Source organism: Oreochromis aureus, linkage group 1, assembly GCF_013358895.1.
Source record: "Oreochromis aureus strain Israel breed Guangdong linkage group 1, ZZ_aureus, whole genome shotgun sequence".
Classification (NCBI taxonomy): Eukaryota; Metazoa; Chordata; class Actinopteri; order Cichliformes; family Cichlidae; genus Oreochromis; species Oreochromis aureus.
The window spans coordinates 38,490,185-38,515,256 of NC_052942.1; the positions used below are offsets into that span (position 1 = coordinate 38,490,185).

Below are 25,072 nucleotides of genomic sequence, written 5' to 3' on the forward strand. Positions count from 1 at the left end.
AAATCTAAGTTAACTGGAACTTAACCAGTGTGCTGGAGAGAAGGTGGAGAAAAGACGGCAGATCACGGTCACATTTTCTGCATTTTCTAATTTTACATGTCTTTACCTTGGACGCTTTCCAGATGAATTAAATCACACAGACAAATACCTTTTAAAGGTCCTACTGGCAGCGAACAAAAAAGCCATGACTAAGCGTTGGCTTAGAAGGATCGCCACACAATACCTTGGTTATTACAAGTGTTAACAAGCTACACACTGGGGGAAGAGCTGACATATGCATAAGACTTCAAAACAAAAGTGGGAGAGAAAAGGTGGGAGAAATCGTACCGTTGTTTAGCCTCTGAAAAACAATCGTCTGGGGTGGAAGAAGTGGGTTTTTTCTTTTTCTCCACCATTTTGTTTAATTGTGAATATAAATAAAAAGAAAGACTCCAGGTAGAATCTTTACAACATAAAACATTTTGAGAAAATTGCCGTTGTGAACTGATGAATATCCACTGAAGTGAACTGAATTCCAAACACCGCTTTAAAAGATATCACTGACTCCTATTACAGCCTGCGCTGCTCAGTAATACATTTTCGGCAAGCAGAGAGGTAAAGCTTTGTCAGATCTCCCACCTCTTTCGAAACACAAATATTACAGCTATGATTATTCTTAAAGCGAATCCAAGCTGCTAATTGGCATTCAAATCCACCTGACTCGGTGTTATGAAGCTGACACTGTAATTACCATCAATTTACTTCAGATTTTCCATTTATTGTGTTTGTGTTATCTTGCAGCCCCTCTGGCAGTTTCGTTTTATTGCAGCCTACAGTACCTGTCTGGTCCGCTCCCGCAGGTCTTTATCTTCATAATGGGGGTGGTTGGTGAGAACTCTGCCTGTGCACAGCTTGATACCCGCCAGGAGCTGCATGCTTCCAGCAAATACTGCCTGTTTGGGTGTCTTTGTGCTGCGGACAAACACAGAGAAGCGAGACAGACAAATCAGTCACCTTTCTAAACATTTTCATAGTATATTGCATAACTAGGCTAATATAATACAGTATATGTTTAGAACTTAAAGCAACAGAGAGATGGAAAAAGTTTTTAAGCTATCCACACAAACATCGAGTCATCAGAAAAGTTTGATTGAATTTTACTTTATTTTATTGTCTGCTGCTGTTATTCGCTGCACATGTTTTTGCCTTTTGAGCTGCTGCAATAATTGGAACATACTACTGATGGCATTTAAAAGTTTCTTTCAGAGATGTAGCATCAAGGGCAGTCGACATCAGGAGAGAATAAAAAAAAACAAACATTCTTTGTACGGACGAATTAAATTATAAAAAGATGCCAAATGATGTGCAGTTACAGTGGTACGGAAAACTCTACAGCGCCAAGGACGAGCTTTGTAAAGCTGTGGTGTGTTAACAAGTTAATACAACTTAGTTTGTGTGTGCGTGCATGAAAATGTGTGAATATTCAAATCTTTTGCTGTGCCCCTGCAAACTGTGGTCAGGTACATCCTGTTGCATTAATAATTCTCCAGATAAACAACAAATTGCTACTGTGGCAAACAGATCAACACACCTGTGCATGTATCACTCAGAAAGACATTTAAAAGTTTCAGTGCAGAGATGGAAGGACCAGGGAACGATACCCACTGCAGTGGAACTTCACCAATTAGGCTTTTATGGTAAAATAGGCAGACGGCAGCCATAAGAAGTAAGACAAACTGCTCAGCGCTTATTATCTGTGGCATGTGGTTAGCACCGTCACCTCACAGCAAGAGAGTCCTACATATGAGGCAGAGATGTTCCAAGAGACAAATTTACTACTCGTTTACACATAAGGAAAGGCAGACTAATTAGTCCAAAAAGTATGAAGCTCACAAATTGAATAGATAATTATTATCTGCATTATCTGTACAAATATCATATGAGGATTTCAAAGCTGCAAATCCTATTCTTTTACTAGTCTCACTGAAATATGAGGCCGTTTGAGCCTCATTTCCCTGCAGGTTAAAGCCTGCACACCTGGGCAGCCTGTGGTTGCTCATTGCCGTGGTCGAGTGGTTATGTGCCAGTTTACCCTCATGCAGCCATCTATTTTCTGTTACCTTGGCTGTCTTCCTTTCCTGGCTGGTGTGGCACTGTTACATCTCTGACCCAACAGTTAACAGCATTCACGCATTAGTTGAGTCTCTGGGTTTACAGACCAATATTTCTGGTTCCAACTAGCAGGGGAGCAACATTTTAATAGTCTAACTTACTAGTTGTGCAAATCCTTAAACCCAAAAGCACCTTTCTTTGAGCAGTTGCTTGTGAAGGTTTTTTTCTTGAACTGAATCTAATAATTAATGAATGATGGCATCAGAGTTGAAATAAGAATGAAAATGGTCCTTGAAGAAAATCTGAAGACGCCTGCAGACCTGAAGCTGTAATGCAAAAGAAGCATCTAAAAAGTCTGGAGTTACCTTTGGAGATCAGAGATGTCAGTTTCAGCAGAAAACTCGTCATTAATGTTTAGTAAGTACAGATTGAAGGTTACTTTTTCTTTTTTTGTTCTTTCAATTAAACATCTAACACTAAAGAACATCAATATTTGGGACTCTAATTTTTCCTGAAATGAATTCAGCAAAGAAAACTGAAGAATGCTGAGAATAGGCTACAGTGTGCACTGCAAGCTCTCTCTGTACAGTATATACTGTATGCGTGTAGCACTGTAATGACCGGCTGACTGTTTCTGAAGTGGATGTGCACATATGCATGAGTCTCGTAGGAGGAGCGGAGGGTATTCAAACATGTTCCAAGGTGGACGTGTGGGTTGATGCTTTGGCCTCCTGACCTTCAGCTGGAACGGGTCATTGTCCTTTCTGTCCATTTTGCCTCCTTGCAAGAGTTTTAATTTAACTGCTCGCTGCCTTTCAGCCAACATTTTCTTTCCTTCCATGTTGATTACATTTAATTTGATGTTTATATTCTTTTATGTAAATGGCAGAAAGGAACAGCCAGGAACCCTTTGACATTATAAAAATGAAATAATGATGTTCTTGGCTGAAAGAGACTCTCTACCGTGGCCTAGCACAGATCCTGCCTTGCCTCTATTTTCTCTTTGTGTATGGGTCGTGTGCTTAAACATGCATTTGAGCGTGTTCATTAGCACCTGTTGCTCAAATTCTAGAGCACCATTAAGAAGATAATGATGTCGATTGTCACTCGAATGCAGTTTCTCACAGCTTGACAAGCATCTTAGCTTCTTCTTACCAGCCTTGTTTACCGCCACAGCGGGCAGCTGTCGCTCAGCTATACTCTTCCTGCCCACCAGCGCCAGAGAGAAGTTACCAACTAGCTGATAAATACAGCCGAGGATTTGGCTTCTAAAGAGTCAGTTTGCTTTAAGTTGGTGGAGACAACAGGCTGACTTCCTGTTTAGCAGTGCTGAATGTTGTTTGTCACATTTAGATGCCCAGAAGCCAGATTCCCTACCATGTATCGGACGTGCAATCCAACGAACTGTGTGAAACAAAAATCTGGATTAACATACACAACATGACCGAACTGTAAACCACACTAATTTGACCAAAAATAGCTTCATGTTAAAAAGTTTGGACTTTTTAAATATTTGAGAAATACACATTAAATCAAATATATAAAAAGTAACTCAAGTCATTTGGTTCTCAGTAGATAATGGAGCACAATGCAAAATGATCATCCATGGGATCAGTATGCTGCGCTAAAGATACACACACATAATTATACAAAAAACATTATCATGCAAAGAGTTTAGCATGTTATCAGTATGCACAAGGTATGACATAATCTATGGATATTGAGATAGAATTTTACTTTTCTACAGTTTTACATTTACCAGTTGTTAAAAGTAGTTCTTTCAGAAATTTGTATAGTAATAGAGCTAAAGACCCAGAAAACACAAAGGTCTGAGTAAGTAATGGCCAGTCGCACCTCAGGAGAGTAGTTCTATTAATGTTATGAATTATACCTGTGGTTTTTGCTGCTGTCATGAAAAAAGAGAGGGGAAAAAAAAACTACATTAATATACCAAAGAAAAGTCTCGACCTTGTCTGGAAAAACATATCTGAACCAATTCACCTGCTCATGCTTTTATGATTTTGGTATAAAGATTTGTGAGAACTGTCAAAGGCTTTTTAAGAGTCATGCCAGCATTTGCCTTCAGAACAGATTAACTTATCACCTGCAGTCACAAAGGACTGAAACCACTCTTTGACCTCTTCGCAAACAATTCAAATTCAACATAAAGCTCAACAACACAGCCGCAACCCATTATTGTCTGACCGGATCAGCTTTTTGTTACACCGAGCATTCGTTCTTTTCACAGTTTTCCAGAAGAGGAGAGAAAATGTAAAGATATAAACCTGAACAATAATTTTTAAACATCCATAAATAACAAACGTCTGATGACATGATTTTGAGTAGACTCCAGATATTTAAAAGACCATAGGACCAAACATCGACACTGCATGAACATTTTAAGAGGTGATGATGCCTGTTTTATGGCACCGACTGTGCATCACTGCATTATTGCTGTAAATTCATGCCGTTTGGTAACTTTGCACTTTTTTCCAGCACAGCTTTGAACCTCAGCAGTGGTCTCAGCATTGAGCATAACTGAAAGCGCCTCTGTGGGCATGCAGGGTCTGAGCAGCTGCTTTTCTGATGATTACTTTGGTAACTTCCAAAACACCCCTAAAATTTTTTCTTGCCTTTTATATAAATCTTATATTCCACCTGCAGCGAGTGCAGCTAACACTCCACCTGCACACAAAGGGTTACTGAGTGAAGTGATGATGATGATGACTGATAGTGAGACAGAGGACGTGACTCGAAGTGTTTTTATATAAATGCCAGGATGGCCATGGATTTTCTGCTGGTCTCACTTCTGATTGAGAAGTGTTCAATCAGGGATGTCGCTCTGACTCTGTCTCTAAACTGCCTCTGGATTAGTTAGAAAGCAGAGGAAGACACACACACACACACACACACACACACACACACCACTTTCCCCATTTAAGGATGAAGCCAAATGCTTCTAATTTAGACAATTTAAAGCACGACAAGGAGGAGGATGACAGGAAGACAATTAAGGGAGCATGAGCGGGAATGAGAGTAAGAGGAAACAGAGCATTTAAAGAATAGTGAAGATACAGTCACACCGACAGAGCAGAAAAACACATTTTTGCTGAAAGACTGATATACAAATAGGGCTGCCACGATTAGTCGACTAGTCACGATTACGGCGACTATTAAAATCGTCGACGACTAATTTAATAGTCGACGCGTCGTTTGAAGCTTTGTAAGATCCCAAAAGACGCAGGAGTAAGTAGTAGGATTTAAGAGTGTAATGACGGACTGAAACAGAAGATGGCAGCACTGCATGTACAAGGATGCCAGCTGCCGTTAAACCCCGAAGAAGAAGAAGCTGTGTCCCAGAATTATAGCGCCGCCCTGCTCAGTTTTCAACAATGGCGGCAGCTAGTTAGTTTTAATATCACTCTTATTATTCTTTCTGGGTCACAAAATAAACGTTTAACATATTTTCAGGCGAGAATGTAGCTGTGTTAACCTCAAATATCTGCTCAGTTTATCAAGACATCACATATTTTCAAAAGCGCTCCGACGTTTTCTGAGACGTCTGTTACCCACCAGCTCGATAGCTAGCTGGGGTTGACGGCTCACTAGAGCCGGTGAGAACACCGGACTCCCGGCAAATCGTTTTCAAACCCACCGCCGTCTTTCGCTACTCAGGTTAAACACGATATATAACTCACTTAGATAACTTAAAAATGATATTGTTTGGCTTTTTTTTAGTATTTTATTTGTTCCTGAGTAAATTGGTTTGGCTGAGATTAAAGTTATAGTTTTTACACAGCTGAATAAACATCAAGCAGACAACTGATTATCAGAAGTGTGAGATGCTCGAGAAAATACTCCGGTGTCCTGTTATATTTTAGATAGCAAGGAGCAGACGGCTGAGTTTTTTAAACTCCACCAAACAAACTACAAATGTCATTAAAATTTAATAAACGTATCATCTTGTCTTTAATTTTAGTTAGCACATACCTTAAACACTTAAAGCTGTAAGCTAATGATAGTTATATAAGAGCAGATGCATGCTGGTGAAATAAGCTGTACGTTTTACATCCAATGGATGCATGATCTGATTAGTCGACTAATCGCAAAAATAATCGGTGACTAGTCGACTATCAAAATAATCGTTTGTGGCAGCCCTATATACAAATGAGTAGTAGCACATATTTCTTAAGCACGGATCAAGTAATTTGTTTTAATTAGACAGGATGAACAATTGCAGGTCTTCTTCTTCAGATGAACCCTGTAAGGGTTGCCACAGCAGATCCCCCCCATCTCCCAGCATCCTCCTCTATCACATCAACCCCCTGCATGTCCACCTTCACCACATCCATGAACCTTCTCTGAGGTCTTCCTCTTTTCCTTCAGCCTGGCAGCTCCATCTTCAACATGCTTCGTCCATAAGTGAGACTGTATAAGCTTTAACTAATTGCTAAAGATAAAAATGACTGGCACTGGATTATTGTGATAACCCTCATCTCCATGAAAACAAATTAGCCAGTCTACGATCAGACTGCAGCTCATAGCGAGGGTAAAAGGAGGAAATTCTGTAGCACACAAACTCCACATTATTATTCATCTTGTCTGTAATCTCCACCACTTGTACAAAGAGATGTCAAAGCTGAATTGTCTGAAGTGTTTTCTTAAGACTGTGAGCACCACAGAATAAATTCCATTCACCTCATTTGTGTTAAACGGGACAAAAATCTCAAGACCTTGAAAGACGGATACATGCCACCAGAGGTTAAGTGAGAGGATATCTTAGCAACATTAAAACTACTTAAACGAATAACATCTTGTTGCAGTGCATCTATGCATCCATTTTCTTAACCATTTATCCCATTCAGGGCTGGAGTCTATCCCAGCTGGCAGAGAACGAGGTACACCCTGGAGAGAGCTGACACGGAGAGACAGAAACTTTCACACTCAGATTTACACCTGTGGTCAGTTTAAAATCATATCGTTGTCTTTGTACTGTGTAAGGAAGCTGTAGTGCTGGAGGATAACCAATGCAGACACAGGGATAACAAGCAAAGCCCACCCAGAACCAGTGATCCCAGTGTGACCAAGCTCAATCCAAAGACATGTACACTGATCCGACCTAACATTATGACCACCTGACTAATATTGTATTATTCCCCTTTTACCTGTCCCATGGAGGCATGGACTCCACTAGATTCCTGAAGGTGTGTTGTGGTATCCGCACCAAGTGTCAACACCTCAAACTCATTGTTGTGCACTTCAAACCAATTCTGCTTTGCAGCAGGATACATTAACCTGCCAACTCCTACAGGTTTTAGATGTGTCCTTGATGGGGCTGTGCGATATGACCAAATCTCATATCCCAAAATAAGACATTTATCGTTCTGACAGTGATATATTTTACACAAAAATTTTACATTTTCTGTAAATTCTGTGAATCTCGGGCAACTTGATTTGCGCGAAGTGTTTTCAGCTGCGAGTCAGCGCACCGCTGCATCAGTTGCATTGAGTAGGCAGAAATTCCTGACGTGCAGTATGTTTGGTTCTCACTGAAGAATGCGTCTCTCTCTGCTCAGACATGTAAGTTGATTAAATAAAAAATTGGAGGAATTCTGAGGCAGAGAAAAGCTTCTATTTTCACTTATACTGAAGAATAAATGGTGGTAAAGTGAAAGAAAATATTTTCTTTTCCAACCATTTACAGATTTAGCATCATATGTATGCCTGTTCACACTCGGTCATGAAAAAATTATTTAGTGATGTATGCTTTTATATTTTTTGACTTGTCTGAAACCTTTTATGCTATTTTATTATTGTTGGGAGTTACCAACCTCATTCACAGAGAGCTCAGACCAGAACAAGCTGGGGAAACGGTCACTAAAGCTTTAAAAACATTGGACGACATCATTTCATGGGTTTTGAAAAATTTTAATGAATATGTGTTTAGTGTTTAAGATTTTACATGGTCTGGCAGCTCCTCCACTGCTTCATTTTATTAGCTTTTGCCCATGAGAATCTTTAAAATCTACGAGCATATCATCAACTAAAGACTGTACTGTAGTGTTTTGTCATTCTGCTTTTGGGCAATCAGCACTCTCTGCGAAAGCTTTAACCCAATGGAAGTTGAAGCCCTGCCTGATACCATTAGGTACTGCAGCTTTTTCACCAGCTTTATTAAAATATTTGCTGAAAGATTCACAGACTTCTTTTTTTATGGATGTATCAATCTTTTATGTGACATTTCTGTGATCTCCTGCATGCAACCTGCTGAGGGACTGTAGATGTAAATTAGCTTTAAGCCAACTCTGGCACAGAGCATCAAATGGCAAACACTGATGTTAATATTGCACACGTACAAATATGAATAAATAAAACCAAATAAAAACGTGCTTACACTGGTTACTTTGGGAATGGCTGTAATGGTCTTTAAGAAGAAACTGAGACACAATGTGTTTCCCTGTTTAAGCGTGTGGACTTGCTGTATAAACACATCAGGGTTTCACTCAAATATGCTGACTTTTCCAGTGGAGTCGTTTTCCTTCACTGAATGGGTCTCCATGCTGAGTAGCTAGATGAGCCTCCTGAATTTGCAGCAAAACTGCTGTCAAAGCTCTCATTAATAATTTCCACTGCAGCCTTCATAATTCTCGAAAACAGACTGTATATCTTACATCCGAAGGGTGGGGGTGAGCTGGAGGGGGATGGGGGAAAAGCAAGGTATCTTTCAAAATAAAAGCATATTAAATGGTAAATGGTTTGAATTAAAGCTCGTGAGATTTGTGCCAGGAGTGAGAAGGATGGACAGGAATAGCAGAGAGTATATCAGAGGGACAGCTCAGAGACCAGGCAAGAGAGGACAGATTGAATTGGTTTATGTGAAAGAGCAGTGAGCTCCTCCTGTGTCCTGTGAGCAGGATAATGACGACAGAGCTGCCAGGAAAGAGGAAAAGAGAAAGGCCGGGGAGGAAATTTCTGGATCCATTGAGAGCGGACATTCAGGAAGTAAAATATGGAAACCAATGATTGGCTGTGTGATCGGAAGAATAGTTAAAATGCAATTTGTCTGTGCTTTTAACCTTAGCTGTTCTACACAGCTCTTTATAATGCATTTCTTATTCAGTCATTCACACGCACGTGCGTGCATACACAGATGCAGTGGAGCTGCAATGCAAAGCTGCTACTGGTGCAACTTCAGCATTTGGCCTTCATGTTTTCAGCATGCAGAGCAGCTGGGGATCAAAACACCAATCCACAACAATCCAGAAGCTGATTCACCGGAGACTGGCATTATCACTCGGCCTCTCCATGCGGTGGAATATGTACGGTGAGCAGTGTGTGTGTCAGGAGAAAATAAGACGGGGAAAATTGTATGACGCAAAAATATAGAAATCACTAAATCAGAGTCGTGACACTGACATCAAAATCCAAGTCCAACAAATAACCTCATTCAAAATGTAATAGATCCCACTTCTGACTCATCTGTGCTGTGAAATGCGAGGTGAACTTTGTTCCCTATTGGAGCGACGGTGTAGTGACAGCAGTGAGAATGGACTGAGGGGCCTAGAACCAGCTATATTAAACACGTCTGGCTTTTCGCTGCTCCTCTCTCTGCTGCACGTTAACATTTGCACTGCCTTGAATACTTCATGCAGAGCAGCAAAGCTACCTCTAATTTTTGCTTCGTTTTTTTCAGTAACCCCCTTTGACTGACACTGTACTGCTTTTGCAAAAACCAGAATGGAAACATGAATCTGAGAAAAGCAAAGTTACACCGGATTCAGGAGGAAGCGGAGAGAGAGCACATCGGCTAGATGGAGGTGATGTTTGTGACTTTAAAAACTGCTCACTCACAACTATAACTCAAAGTTGGAGGCAGTTGAACATCCAGGCACTGCTATTGATTTATCGACTGCCCATTTAGAACACAGTATCAGCCTACAGCGGAGCTGTGGAGCCAACTCTGTTATCAAGTGCAAACTTGTGAATTATGGCTGCGCCTTAGTTCTTCAAACTCATAAAGTCACGGGTCATGAAAGAGAGTCTTGGGAATTATGATAATCCCCTCATCAGCCTGTCTTAACTCACACACTTCTATACTAATGAGGGCCTCGGGCATGCGTCATTAGCTCTGACGAGGGCCCTCTTACCTCTGATCTAATAATCCTAATCTCATCTCTGAATCCATCGTTATCAAACAAACATCCTTATCCTTCCCTAATCTAATCCTAATTCTGGCTCGAGAGATTGTAAAGATAAAGACTTTCTCAGACCTTGTATCCTTTGACAAACTCCTCATTTTAGATCAACCGAAGTCAAACAAATGCAGCTACAATCATCACACCGAATCTGCGACATCTTACATAAGCACGCAAGCTGTTCACGAAATATACTTTCCTCCATACGCATGCATATGCGCTCGTCCAACCCTTTATTATGCTGCAGTCTGACTATCTGCTGCTTGCATATAGAACGAAATAGCCTCGGCCTCAGTCACCTAGAGAATACAGCGTAACATGAACCTCCTTCCCCATCTTAACACTTTCATCTGGAATGTAATTAGCGCAGCAAGAAGCTTAGCACTCCGCCCTGCTCTCAGCCCCAACCAAGGTAACTCTAGGCAGCCCCTAATCCTCACCGCCTAATGGGATTAGCTCCGGAGGGAAGGGAACCCATGTCACACACACAAATACATTCAAAATCCAAACCTCTCCTCTGCTGTCTCACTATCCATATCTCTCTCGTTCTCCTTGTGCCATTCCACTAAGTGTTTAATAGGATTATACCAAAATTGTCCATTTCTTAGAAATCACATCTGGTCCACTCGGTGTCATCGCACTGATGATGATAGGATGGAAATAAGAAGCCTTAAATTATCATCCACTGAGTCTATAAGTGAACTACAGGGAAAACCTATGTTAAGTCACTCTAAACTGGTTTTAATTCATTGAGGATAGGCTGGCAACGGGATTATCTGAGTGGACAAAAACTATAATTTAGCTTTTTTCTCACAGAGCCTGTAAACAAGAATTTTGCAGCATCCAAGTTTTGTGTGAGGGGGTCTGAGAGCATCCCCCTGTGAAAAACCAAACAGTTAAAAGCAGATTTATCGTGTGCATTTCCATGTTGAAGTCAAAAGAAAAACATAGTTTGGGTTTGGATTTTCAGTAGCAGACCAAGCAGGACAATAAAATGTACACTATTAGCCTTATGTGAAACTATTTAATTATCTTCATCCATCTTTTATTACTGTCACTGAGTGGCAGAAGCCCAAGCAGAGATTCCCAGACTTCCAGGCCTCTAGCTCTTCTATGAGACATTCCCAAAGCAGCTGAACTGTCTCCAGTATGTCATGGAGCTGCCTTAAGGTCTCCTTCCAGTTAGAAGAGCTGAAACACCTCAGTGAGGAGATGTCTTTTGTTTCGATGTGGAGGAGCAGGGCTACTATCATGGTGACCCAAAAACTCTTTGGAGGCAAGTTTGTGGCCACTGGTGACAGTAAGAATGTAAAAACACAAAAAGTGTCAAGTCCTCTTCACGCTCACCTCTTTCTCTGCCAAAAGAGATCACAATAGTGCAGACAACGTGCCTTTTCTCTCCAGAAACTCGTATTCCCAGCAAACCAAACCGACTGGCTAACAACAGATCAGCTATAGCTAACCAAGAGCTGGTTAATGCCTAAATTAACGACCTTTAAAGAAGCTGTTAACTTAAACGGAGGAACACAGTCTGCAAAATGTGCACACTCAACTGTGAATCCATACAAGACTACTGACATATCTGCACATAACATAAAAGAATGAACAGAATTCAAAGGCATTAACACTTTTAATTGGACTGCTTAGAGCAGCAGATGTGTGGAAGTGTTGAAAAAAATGTAAAATGCAAAAATGTAAAGTGGGAACACTGACTAAGCCCTCCGCGCTCTCACAATGGCCGACAGGAAGGCAAAATTACAGAAAACCGAAGGCTTAAAAACAGCTGTAAACGTGGTTCTTGCAGTTTTCATTAGATTCCTTCAGCATGCCTATAAACACACCCACAGCCCTGATGTGAGCAACAAAAGAAAACACTTAAAGTTTTACAAAAAAGTTAATCACTTTGCTGTCATAATATTTGTATTAGCAGCCCCTCTGGAAAAACCATAAGTCGCTTATTCTAATTTATTCTAGAACGGAGACTCAAAATACATAAGTAAGCATATCGTTCTTGTTATGTTACAATATCAGCGATAAGGATGAAAATAAAGAAGCACATGATCAGCTTCAGTTTGCACCACTACTGCATCCCATTTCATTCCTGACACTCAGCCGTAATGTTTCATTGTTTCTCGCTTCTTAATTTGAATGCCTAACGAGTCCAGCAGCACTGCGCAGTGTCTGACCAGCGTTCAGCCTCAGGTCTGCGAGAGAGCTGCAAACCCAGCTGATACCTACTGACCTTGCCAACAATCCCAGTTAAACCAACTTGTCTGTGCTGGTGTAAGTGGAACATAAATGGGAAATTTAACAGCAGAGAGCTGAGAGTTGTGTCTTTAGCCAGATGTTATAGTTGCACAGATGTAGGATATGCACTACGGGCGGCCAATCCAGCGCTGTACATCCAACCTGACGAGCAGAAAATGACAGGCGTGCACAGATGTGCAAACACACAGCAGCATCAGCGACAGTTCGGAGCATTTCCAAATCACAGCTCCATCTCTGATCCCATCAGGGTGATGCTCTTGATCGAAAGCCCAGCAACAGAGACCCTGAGGTGGGTTAGAGCTCTGCCAACAGCTGGGTCCTTTCCAGCACTCCCATGTCTTATTCATGGATATCCATCAGCTCTCATCACTCATCAGACAGACTCTCCGACAAACAAGCGCCGAGACACATGCATGCGTGCACACGGACACGCTCACACGCGGACTAATCAAGGACACGAAGCACAGTGAAACTTGATCTGCAGGAACAAGCGAATCAAATTTGCTTCAATATGATGTGTGCTCTGGATTTGTGAACGCGGGTGTATGCGCCTACCTAATCCAGGTCATGAGCTCCACGGTGTCTGGATCATAAAACTCCCTCAGTTCTGATAACTCCTCCATCAGCTTAGGCCAGAACTAAAGGGAAAAAAGACAAAGACAAGTGATGGAAAATTCGGTTTATGAAGCCCATAAGCAGAGTATCAAACCCACTGATATATCTCTGATAACATCTTATTGCTTCACTGAACATAACAGGGAATACGACAGCTATTTAGATTCCTCCAACAGTAAAATAAATAAAGGGGAAGCAATCATTTTAGTATCCTGTTAGGCTCCAATTGCTTTTCATCATTTTCTTCTGTAACTTCCATTTAGCCCATTTTCTTTTCCTCATATCGTTCCATGCGGTTCCAGAAGTGAAACTCCAATAAAGGTATGAGCACAAACCACCAAGAAAATGGCCTACCTTGTAATACAGGAAACCGATCATCACAACAGGAACGACATATCTGACAAGCCTCAACTGCAAAATGACAGAAAGAAAACAACTTTAATGAAATGAAGGAAAATAATTGTATCAGAGGCAGAGGAAAGTAAAGAGTCACACAGAGATATACCAAAACTGAGCACGGAGTGAGATAACAGACAGATAGAGCAGCTTTGTTCCCGGCCATCATTTATCTGATTCCTGCTGCCGTCGTGTTGTGACCACACTGACACCTAGTGGCCTCACTGGCAATGCCGTCACCCGCTCAGAGTGCAGGCTGTGGATTCAGCAGCATAATGGTTCACCTTCACATCAATTCAGGAAATCATAAAAGATAGAAAAATCTTTCAAGAGCGCCTCACAGTGAGCTTTAAAAGAGATCAATGTCACTCACACTGGAGGGTGGTGACAGGCATAATGTGCAGTGTTACTAGAACTGGGAATCAAACCTCAGTACGTTCAGAGACATGTTTAAGAACAAAGTACACACTTGAAATTTCTCTTAAACGACAGTTAGAAGTCGCTCAGTGACTGGAAAGCTGTTCAGTCCAATCGCCCGGCCAGAAACGATCTAGTCCGTCGTCTTTTTTTCCTGCTTGCTCGAAACTACTCTGATGAAGAGTATTTGAACTGGCTATGCTCTAGTGTGCTTATCCAGTGGCCAGCAGCACAGCACTGTGGTTACAGAGGACCTTTGGCACTGGGTAACAGCTAAAACAGCTCTGTACTCATCTGTGGAAGCGCGATATAACGCAGCGCTCCGAGCATGAGCACTTCCATCTAACAGGTCAAGAACATGTCGTCAGCCACGCACGTATGTAACCAAACAGTTAAACAGATCTAACAGACTCTGAGCTACATCAGCAACCAGTGGGAGTCACATTTACAGGTAACGACACCTAAAATGCACTGTGGGATCAACGTGGGACCGCAATCACTCTTAATGTGACACAGACGAGAGAAAAGCTTCTGATCAGTGCAGTAAATGCGAGATTGTGTTCGACTTGGGTAGAACGAGCTGGTTAGATCCTGGATGTTTGGCAGTCGCTCACAAGACGAGCCTGAAGAGCCTGTTACCAACTGTATCCACACACAATATCTCCTCACGCACAAGCAAATACCTCACTCCCATGGGAAATTTGCATAATGTGTTTTAATTGGTCAGTGGCAACAGTGGCGCATTTGACTAAACATGATCCGATTGGTAGAAATTCACCTCTTCCTCAGCTCAGGGCAAGCGAAATCAGGCCATTTAATTACAGAGTGCATTTACAGTTTTAGTCACTGTTACGCTGGAATTTCCCAACATTTGGAATAAATATAGTTATCCTTTTCATATTTTATGTTGTCTTTAGTTCACAAATGAATAATTTCTCCCATCTAAATGGAACAAGATCTGAGATTACTGAAGCCTGACTAGCCTGGAGGGTGAAGCACATTTTGTTCTGCAATTGCAGATTAGGTTATTTACAGCTTAATGTTTGCATTTTACCTTTGATGACTGTATTTATGCTTCGGAAGACATAAAGTAGCGTAATTTTTGGAGATTATTGTAAACATTTCTTTCCCACAGAGTCTATTTCTCTACAAAAATCCAAAAGGCTGTGGAAAGATCCTACCACCCATCCTCCCTGCAGCACTCTCTTTGGAGCCAGAAGTGAAAACATGAGCGCGTACCAGAAGTTTCGTGTTGCAACGGAGAGCGCTGAGAAGCACGGTCCACAGCTCGGTCCCACACACACCGTAGGCTGCGACCGCACACATGTGGCCAGTCCATATATACTTCATTCTGGGCAGAAAGAGAAGGAGAAGCAATATCAAGCAGTGCTCGTGTCTCAACAGTCTTCCTTTTAGGAGAAAGAAGAAAGTGGATTCCAGCCTCCACGACACAGACAAATTATACAGCTTGGACTGGAGGATGTTCCCTCAGCACACACACAGAATTCAAACAAGACGACCAAACCGTCTGCAGTTTAGCGCACGAGTTAGTGAAACGGTTCCGCTGTGGTTGAGTTTGATTTGGTGCCAAAAACACTGCATTATTTTTAAGTTCTGATCCAAAGCACATGAAGTCTAAAGCAAAGAGTTCTAAACAAATGAGAAAAAGATTAAACAGAGAGCAGCGAGCAGAAGACGGAAGACGGGGAGAATGAAATGAGCTGAAAAATTGTTGACAGGTGCGGAGATGGAGCCATGCGAGGGGGAGGGAAGGGGGGAGGCATAAAGAAGTGCAGCCTCACTGAAATAAATCTCAATACTTTTTTAATGCAAAGGAGCCGTCTGACAGAAACAAATGGCTTTCTGCACTTTTGGCCTTTCTCTCTTAATCAGCATTTTAGAGAAAGTGCTGAAATCAAACGTGTCACTTTCTGCCTTACCTGACTCGCTGTGCTAAAAGCTTTCAGGATTTTTTTTCCTTTTGCTCCTTTTGTGGGAATTTAATCAGTACTTTAAATTACCAACTATGACAGCAAAGCACTGTGTGAACTATAAGTGTTAAAAGTACTGCACAGCACATGCTTTTCCGAATCCTGCTCACCACATAAATTCAATTATTATCAACATTTCCATACACAAAGAATAACCCGGCTACCGGCAACGCTGCATTCAGACTCTTATTTAAATGAAGCTACTTATGTGAACCTATGAAACCCTCATAGCCAAGTTTCTATAAACAACATACCAGAAAACTCCAGTTTCTTTTTTAACAGAGTAATTGCAGGTTTCTTTTACTACAGGGAGAGGAAGTAGTAATTCCACTGGTGAGCTCGATGGTTTTCCTGACACTCCTCACAAAGAGCCTAAAGTTAAAACACAATTATACTTTCCTAGTGATAAATTGTACATGTCAGCGTGTGTTTGCAGCCTGAAACGCGTTGGGGACGGAAAATTTACTAATGATGGTGGCGATGAAAACCACTTGACAATTACAAATAGATGACTGGAGTCAAGTCTGGGAGGCTTGTTGTGCTCGAGGTTATAGATGTGAAATGGGGAGAGAAAAAAAATCCAAGCCACAGGGTGTATTAGTCACATTGTCTGACGCTGCAGAGCTACTGATACGGCAAAAAGGGTTGTTGTTTTTTATAGAACCAAAAATTTAAAGCAAGGAGACAAAAATAGGTGACAAAAGGAATGTTCCATGTGAAATTAACCACTAATTAGCAGACAGAAATATCCAAACATGTTTGCTAACAGGACAGAAACAGCTGTGCAGGGACTGCTGACGATCAGGTATTTTACCTTCCTACAGAACATATTAATGAGTAAATAAATGGTCATGATAAACCCCACACGGGGTCTTTAGGAGCACCATATGCACACATTATAGAGGCTATAAATAACAAGTAAAAGCTAAAGTGAGTCATATCATGTTTTGATCTGAACTTCAAATGAAAACGTAGCAAAAACCATTTGTTTGACTTCATCATTAACCTATATTTGCATTTTATATATGATTAAAAGTCAGCCATGCTAGTTTGGCCAGAGGGGCCGATGGCGCGATATGGCAGCCTCGCCTCTGGCAGCTGTGGCTACAACAGTAGCTTGCCTCCACCAGTGTGTGAATGTGAGAGTGAAAGAATAGTGGCATTGTAAAGCGCTTTGGGTGCCTTGAAAAGCGCTATATGAAATCCAATCCATTATTATTATTATTATTATTATTATTATTAACACACACACACACACACACAAACTGATAAAAGAAAAACTGAATAAAAATGTTTGGTTATCCAAAAAATGACTTAAATAAGAACAAACTGTAAATGCCAACGAGAGCCTACACCAAACTGAAAACTGCGGTAGTCGGTGTCGAGGCTGATGCCGGTCAAACCAATGATATTTGGTGGTCACAGTTCTGATATTATGAGAGCAAATATCTCTAAAGCCAGCATGTCACAGCAGCAAAGGCTGCCAGCCAGGCAAGCCAAAACGTTCAGGAAATTACGAAGAAGAGGCTGAATATGAAAGTCGACCACAAGAAAGATGATGCCATTCGGCGGTAAAGCGAGGTGCCAGCGCTGGTGTCGGGCCTCTGAGTCTGGCACCTGCAAGCCGAGACACCCTCAGAGGTGTTGCTGCTCCACGGTGGGAACCTGCCAGTGGATTGTGCCATAATATTAACCAGAGAAACAGACCACTGCACGTCTGTGTGCCACCAGAAAACAGGAGAGGAAGAAGCAGCAAGGAAGGCTCTTAGTATCCGATTCTGAACATATGTACAAACAGCATTTGTACAAATATCGCACAAGAGCACAATAAATACTGTAAACAAATGTATCTCAAAGAAGAAGGTTTTTAAAGCCAGAGCACATGTAAACAGTATGGCTGCTATATCTTATCTTATTTCTGGAACCATTTCTCTCCGTCTTTCCAGAGAAAGGTTGCAACATGGTTGCCTGAGACACACACAGACTGCAAAAACAAACCAAACGAGCCTTCTTACTCTCACCGGCACATAAATAAATGTATACTTGAGCCACAGTGGAAAACTAAAAACTACAAGAAGGAGTTGAAAGCCAGTGAAAAATCCTTTTTGAAAAAACTGCTCGCTGAAGTAGTATTGTGTACTTACAAGGCGAAATGAAATAAAAAGTTCTAAGTTATAACCTTTCTGAGCCACACAGCCGTGAGACAATTCTCTTCCCAACAGTGCCCTGCTCTGGACTTCTTTACAGCATAAACACAAGCTAAAACAGAAATAAAGTAACTTAAAATGAGCAACTTAACTGAAACTATTTACCTCATAAATAAGAAACTTTAATGATTCTTTTTAAAAAAAAAACATAATTTATGTTAAGGGTAAAGATGGCAGACGGAGATTTGTTAGCAGTTTGTTTGCACCAGGTCTTCGTTAAAATTCTAAAGGGAGGTCAGAGTATTAATTATCAATTGTTCAGCTGTATCTACTCTTTTTGCGTCTGCTGTGAGTGGCACTGGATGGTGCTTGGCGCTGAGGGCTGATCAAGGCTAAAGCGGACCATTCAGACACTTTGTGAGAGGCGTTTAAGAGGCACTTGGATTTTAGCATCTGCTCGCGACTTTGCATAATCAACTCATCAAGAGGAAAAGTACATTTGGAGAGTCCCCGTCTCAGAATGCGACTACTTGGGGATGTCTGCGAGTTCAGGCATCTGCATGTAGATGATGCTAGAATTACGAGGTCTCACCTCATTGTGCTGAAAGCCAGGAGGCCGTAGAACAGCGTGTGCAGCAGATTGTAGACCACATCTGGACGAAATGCCGCCACTTGACCCTCTCCGGCTCCTTTCCTTTCCTCCGTCGAACCTCTGCTAGGCCTGCTGAGAAACCGAAAAACACAGCGAGACAAAAGACAACAGTGATACATAAAACATTACATCCAGACGCTCGAGACGAGAGGCAGAAGGGAAGGTGGGTGGAATTGATATTATTCAGATTTCAGTAGCTGTTATTCAGATTTCATTAGTAGTTTGAACACAAGTGGACACGCAATAATACACACACCCACGACCGTTTCTGTCTGCGGGAGTCGGCACGCAGACAAACAGACAAAGGCTCGAGGGCATGATGTCACTCCCACGAATTGGCCTCCTGCACCGAATCAGACGGACACTGGCTTCCATTTGAATACAAATCCAATCTGGCTCTTCCTTCTACGTGAGCTGGGCTAAACTGGATTAAATTAATTCCTGAATTGGCAAATAGCCCTTTGTTCTATGAGGTTAGTATTCCAAGCCTCCAACGGCAGAGTGCGAGTTGATATGCTAATGTGATTAGTTCAATATGGCCCCTCACCTTGCACCACAGGCGCATGAGGCTTCAAGAGGCAGAGCGGCTTTGCAGAGCGTGAAGAAACAATGTGGAGCAGACACGGGGACTGTGACTACTACGACGACGACGACTGGGCTTCTGCCTCCTAATAAACATCTTGTCTCTTTTATTTTCTGAAGGAGCTGAAACCTTCTATTCATTTATACTTCTCTAATGATATCTGCATATGAAAAAAGAATCTGTGGGCAAGGGAAAGACTTTCGGTACTGGAAGCCTTCTGGTTTCCTTTGTAGTTTAATTTTAATGCATGAATGTATGACAAGCAAAAGAGAAACAGAGCTGATGAAATGCAACTCCAAAGCAATCGGTTCTGGTTTATTTTTGACTGATTTATCACTAGTTGCTGTAAAGAAATATTCATCAGAGGGTTCATAAAGTCTTTTTCTAGAAAACAGTTACCTGTTATCAGGGTACCTGCTAACTGCACCTTCTTCAAACTTTCCTTTTTGATAAAGTTTATAATTTAGTTAGAGCTGGATCAGCTGACCCCAAGCCATCCATTACTTAAGGCTCAGGCTGCTGGAGCAACCTCCAATAAAGCAGAGTACTTTGGAAAATATGGAAGGAAACTGTTCCTGCTGAAGGTGAAAACAACAAACGTGTTTCACTGCACGAGGCAAAAATACACCGTCAACTACAGGCGGCTAAGAAGGAGATACTAGCAGCTGGTGACGTGCGACCCAAACGTAAACAAATGAGCAAGGATCGCTGGAGCCGTCGCTAGCCGCAGACAGGAAGAACAAATGGATGGAAACTACTCTTGCACAGAGCTTTAGGCAGCTGGCCAAGATACAATGAACCAGATTCATTATGTGAAAATATTGTTGAGCTTAAGCCAGTTTAGTTGTTTTTTGTCCCGTCTGCCTCCACTCTTCCCCAACCAGCCATGGCAGATGGCTGCCTCTCCCTGAGCCTGTATCTGTCAGAGGTTTCTTCCTGTTAAAAGGGAGTTTTTCTTTCCCACTGTCACCAAGTGACAGTGTTTGTCATCTGATTGTTCTTTTTATTGTAGATTCTTTACCTTCAATATAAAGCGAGTTAAGGTGACTGCTGTTTTCTGACGTTATAACTAAAATTGAACTGAATTTGTTAATACTAAACTAAAGTGTTCAGCAGTAACTTTATACTTTTACATTAAATTTCCAGGGAGGCTCTTCTATGACGCTCAGACCTATCCTAATGTGTCTCCTGTGCTAACGTCCGTCTAATTATTATCCTAAATGATTCCTCTGGAGCTGAAGAGTGCTTTCAAACCCAGATAACTTATCTGTCTTTGTCAAGCTGGTCTGACAGAGACGGCCACTCTGCTCATCACTTTGCCGCTCGCCCATACTGTGGACTGGATTTAACCCCCATCTCTTTTCTCCCAGGGTTGCTGTTCCGAGTTGCCAGAGATTCATTCCAGTGTTCATCCTGTTTTAACATTCCCTTTGAGAAACCTCCCTTTGTGACAATAAAACCTGTGAACTTTAAGCTGTTGTCTCTCAGGTCCTGCTTAAGAGTCCGTTTCATGGTTACACCTTTCATGGTCGTAGCACTGGGCTACTTTGTGCATACATTTGACTTGTGCTGCGTCACTACTATTGCACCACAATGCTGCTGCTGGTACCTTGGTGTAATTAGTAGCTTTGAATTAGCTAACGTTTCATCAATGACAGAAGCTGACTGGAACAGAAAGACAGAAAATGGCCTTCATTTTCTGTCTTTATTTACTTATAAATGTTGCAGCCTGCAAAGGTCAATAAAACTCTGTTCAGTATGTTTTTTCTTTCATCGTCAGAAATACTGTTAGCACAAATTTGAATTATCATGATATAATTTGAAGCTATATCACCATCCTCTACTTTGAATGTGTCGTCCTCTCCTCCTCTGTCTACTCTGCTTGTTCTTTGTAGTTTCTCTTTCCCCTCAACCCCAACCAGACAGAGCGAGGCTCTGCTGGATATGTTTCTGTTAAAATAGAGTTCTTTCTTCCCTCTATCGCCAAGTGCTGCGGGGGGAACACGTCTTCGGTGTTCTCCAGCTTATCTTATATAAAGCACCTCGAGACGACAGCTGTTGTGAGCTGGTGCTATATATATATCTAAATAAAGTGAACCAACACAAAGTTTATAACCGATTGTAGTTACAAAATATTAATCTAATGTTGTTTTGCTTTGTGGGATTTTTTAAATTTTGTGACTGATCAGAGTAAACTGGAGCTACTTCTTATATAATCCTCTCCACTTCCTGTTGAGTCATCACCTACCTCAGGTTGTGCAGTGCTGCCGCCACCAACATGCCACAGAGCAGCAGCAGCGTGAGGACGTAGGGGTACAGCAGCAGGGTACCGGCCAGGCGCTCCAGTGTGTCCAGGGGAAGCAGGCCAAAGGCCTCCTCACACAGATACAAACTGGCATCAAAATCCCTGCAGGGGAGGCGAGAGGCGGTCATCTGTTTGTTTTTCACTGAGAATAAATAAACACTGCAACGTCGAGTTAAATGAAACCCGGTGAGGAGGAACCTATAAAAGTTTGGCGCAGATCCAAATTACACTCTTTAAAATTATGAAATAGGGCCATAAATTGGCCTTGACAGAGACTGAGACAGAGACTTTCTGAGGGCCCTTCAGTTACTGATGCAAACAGCATTTTACTGCTGCAGCTGGTCCAAGTGGAGCCTGTCATACGATAAGTCTGAGTGACTGTGAGACGATTGGATGGAGCAGGATGTTTTTTGGATTAAATGATTTCACTTTGAAATATTAGTTACTGAGTGACTTAACACTGAATTATGTATTTTAATGTAAATAAAACAACTGTGATACATGTGAATAAACATATTTGCCTCTGAAATGTAGTAAAACAGAAGCAACAAACAATAATAATAATAAAAATATATTAAACTTAGATGTGACTACCTGATCCACACAACAAACTCAGTTTTTTTCTACACATGTGCAAAATGTGCATACTTCCCATTAATTTTATTTTTTTACAGCGTTTAACTGAAATTATTGTTACCTGGCAACTGTACATTATGTTCACATCAATATCAGTGATATCAAATGTAACACTATATATTTTTGCTGTTTTTTAAAAAGATCTTTTATCCGTTAAAGTTGATTTCTTGCAATTGCAATAACCCTGTCTTCTCTATACACAGTGTATATGTCCAGGACTTTTACTGTGAAAGGAACAGGAACTTTCCCTTTAAATCGAGTTCCTGAGTTTAAAAATGAAGCCGATGTGTAATGTAGTAAAAACTGTAGTTACTGTAATTGCCGCCTGTGGGTCCACCCCAATGGGCCCTCATGTAAAAATGTGCATGCATTATTTCCTTAAACTGCATGTTTGCAGCCTGGCACAACAATGTTTTGGGCTCTATGAATACGTTTCCTTTTCATAACAACTCTGAGTGGGGGGGGACTTTCTTCAGAGTGGGCGTGGCTACTTTAGCAGGTGTCCTGATACAGGGAGCAAGGATTCTGCTAGGCCCCACTCAAGTGGACTTCCCCACACTTTTAATGCCTTTTGGGCATTTTCAGTGGGTTATCTGACTAATGTTAGACAATGAAGCTTGAAATTGCAAAACTCTTTTATCCTGTCTACAGCAGGGACACCAACTCCTTTAGTTCATACAATCTAGGAACAATAAGAACTCTGAAGCACTAAAAGAAATAAACCTTCAGGCTACTAAAATCCTCCAATCAAATCAGGATAAGTTAGTAATCCATGTTAAAAGACCCAATCAACAATCTGGAAACAACTTGTGCACTTAAAAAGGACAGTTGAAAAAATCTGCATGAATTGTATGTTTTTTACATTACTTTTAAATCACTATGGAAAAATAAACAACACGACCACTTCTTCCTGTTTTGGCTGCTCCCTTTAGGGGCCGCCACAGTGGATCATCTGCCTGCATCTCACCCTGCTCCTACCACCCTCCGCTGTCACTAAAAACCCTCTGCGTGTCCTCGTTCATGGCATCCATGAACCTCCTTTAAGCTCCTCCTCTTTCCCTCATGTCTTCAACATCATCTGTCTGGTATTTGCAGCATCCTTCCCCTCGACCAAAAAGGCTCCAAAAGAAGGCCAAAGAAGAAAAAAAAAAAAAAAAAAAAAAAACTATGAGACTGCATCATCCTGGCATGCCTGTACAGTATAAACTTTTTTTTTAGGTCAATATTTTGTACGTTGGACTTTTGATATATGAAAGATACAACCTGACAAAATAAAAAAGAAAGAAATGACTCACTAAATAAACCTATATACCATTAAGTACATCAACATTATACAAAAACGCAAGTGGGAATTCATAAAAACAACACTGATCAAATATGACATGAACTGATATTTTGGTTTTAATTTTACTCTTGGCAGTTGAAATCCTCCACATGCTGATAAACCACCACGAGGATAAATAACTAAACAGAGGTGATATAAACGCAAACGCGGTGCAAGACTCCAGGGATTAAAAAAAGAAACACTTGGAGAGACGAAATAAGTCAACGCAAGTGAGAGAAACAGGAACAGAGAGAGGCAGCGATAGAGTGTGCACCGCATTTTCCACAGACTCCTGAATAATTGAAGCGCCAGTTGTGTAGCACCGAGTTGTGAGCTGTGTTATCTGCCACCCTGGAGCAGCCATCCAGTGGCTGAACTGTTCAAAGCACGCACGCACGCACGCACGCATATCTGATCAATGGGAGGTCTGCTAGTGTTACCTGGCCATCTATTATTCACACACCATAACACTCCAGGTGCTACAACACTGGTGCTTAGTGAATAATACAATCACTCTGGATCAAGTCAGGAGTTATATACCAGTGCACACAATACAGACTTTGTATATGCAGTATGCACTACTGTTTGGGAGCATGTGGTCAGGACTAGATCCATCATCTAGTGTTGTAAGCAGGTGTTCATACCTGGTGGGACCCAAAGCAAACTTTGACTTGGTGAATTTAAAGATGTGCTCGTCTGATCGGAGCTGGAGGGCTTTCTGTAAGCACACATGCAAAGAGAAGATCATCAGGTCAGGAATAAAGATCAGCATGTTAAACCAAGATTACTGACGAGGATAAGAAGGACGGAGTGTGTTGTGAAATAAGGGACAGATCACAAGATAATGAGCATATGATGAGAAAAAAAAGAAGAGGAAAATGGAAAGAAAGTGTATTAAAAGATGAGCGAGGGAAGAAAGAGAACACCACACCTTGGCCAGGTAGTTGATGGTGACAGTGAGGAGGAGAACCAGGGCACTGTGGAGAAGAACTTTGCCCAAACGAACCACCAGGCTTCCAGTCTTTACACCAGGCTACACACACACACACACAGAATAACAAGAGGTTAGTCAGTGCATCTGTTATGGTCTCACTGCAGCTTTCTACAATTAAAAAAATGTAAGGAAAGCAGACACGTCTTTCCATACACACTGTGTGTGTGTGTGTGTATATATATATATATATATATATATATATATATATATATATATATATATATATATATATATATATATATATATGCATCAGACCACTAACCCTCAACAGCATGGGTCATTTCTCTGTAAATATCTAAGCACATGTTAAAATCATTAATCATACACAAATATGTTTTTATGCTTGTTATTTTTGCACATTTTGAAATCATTTATAGATGTCAGAAAAATGTCCTCCCCCCCCAATTTCTTTCATACTTTGCATTGCAGACTATTAGATTTCAGGTCTATATTGTCTC

General features: G+C 41.3%; 1 protein-coding gene across 3 annotated transcripts in view; it reads right to left on the bottom strand.

Annotated features, from left to right (window-relative positions):
* Positions 1-25,072, bottom strand: part of dpy19l3 (dpy-19 like C-mannosyltransferase 3) — a 73,372-nt gene that overhangs the window by 16,078 nt on the left and 32,222 nt on the right. For 2 of the 3 annotated variants that reach the window (XM_031743711.2, XM_039613589.1), the window contains exons 10-17: positions 24,552-24,653; positions 24,265-24,338; positions 21,604-21,762; positions 18,713-18,844; positions 15,222-15,333; positions 13,524-13,580; positions 13,110-13,192; positions 819-951 (exon numbers count right to left, since the gene is read on the bottom strand). In XM_031743711.2, coding sequence (XP_031599571.1) covers positions 819-951; positions 13,110-13,192; positions 13,524-13,580; positions 15,222-15,333; positions 18,713-18,844; positions 21,604-21,762; positions 24,265-24,338; positions 24,552-24,653 — 852 coding nt within the window. Of the gene's footprint in view, positions 1-818; positions 952-11,976; positions 13,033-13,109; positions 13,193-13,523; positions 13,581-15,221; positions 15,334-18,712; positions 18,845-21,603; positions 21,763-24,264; positions 24,339-24,551; positions 24,654-25,072 lie in introns of those variants that run through there. The other variant, XM_039613597.1, reaches the window with a different exon arrangement.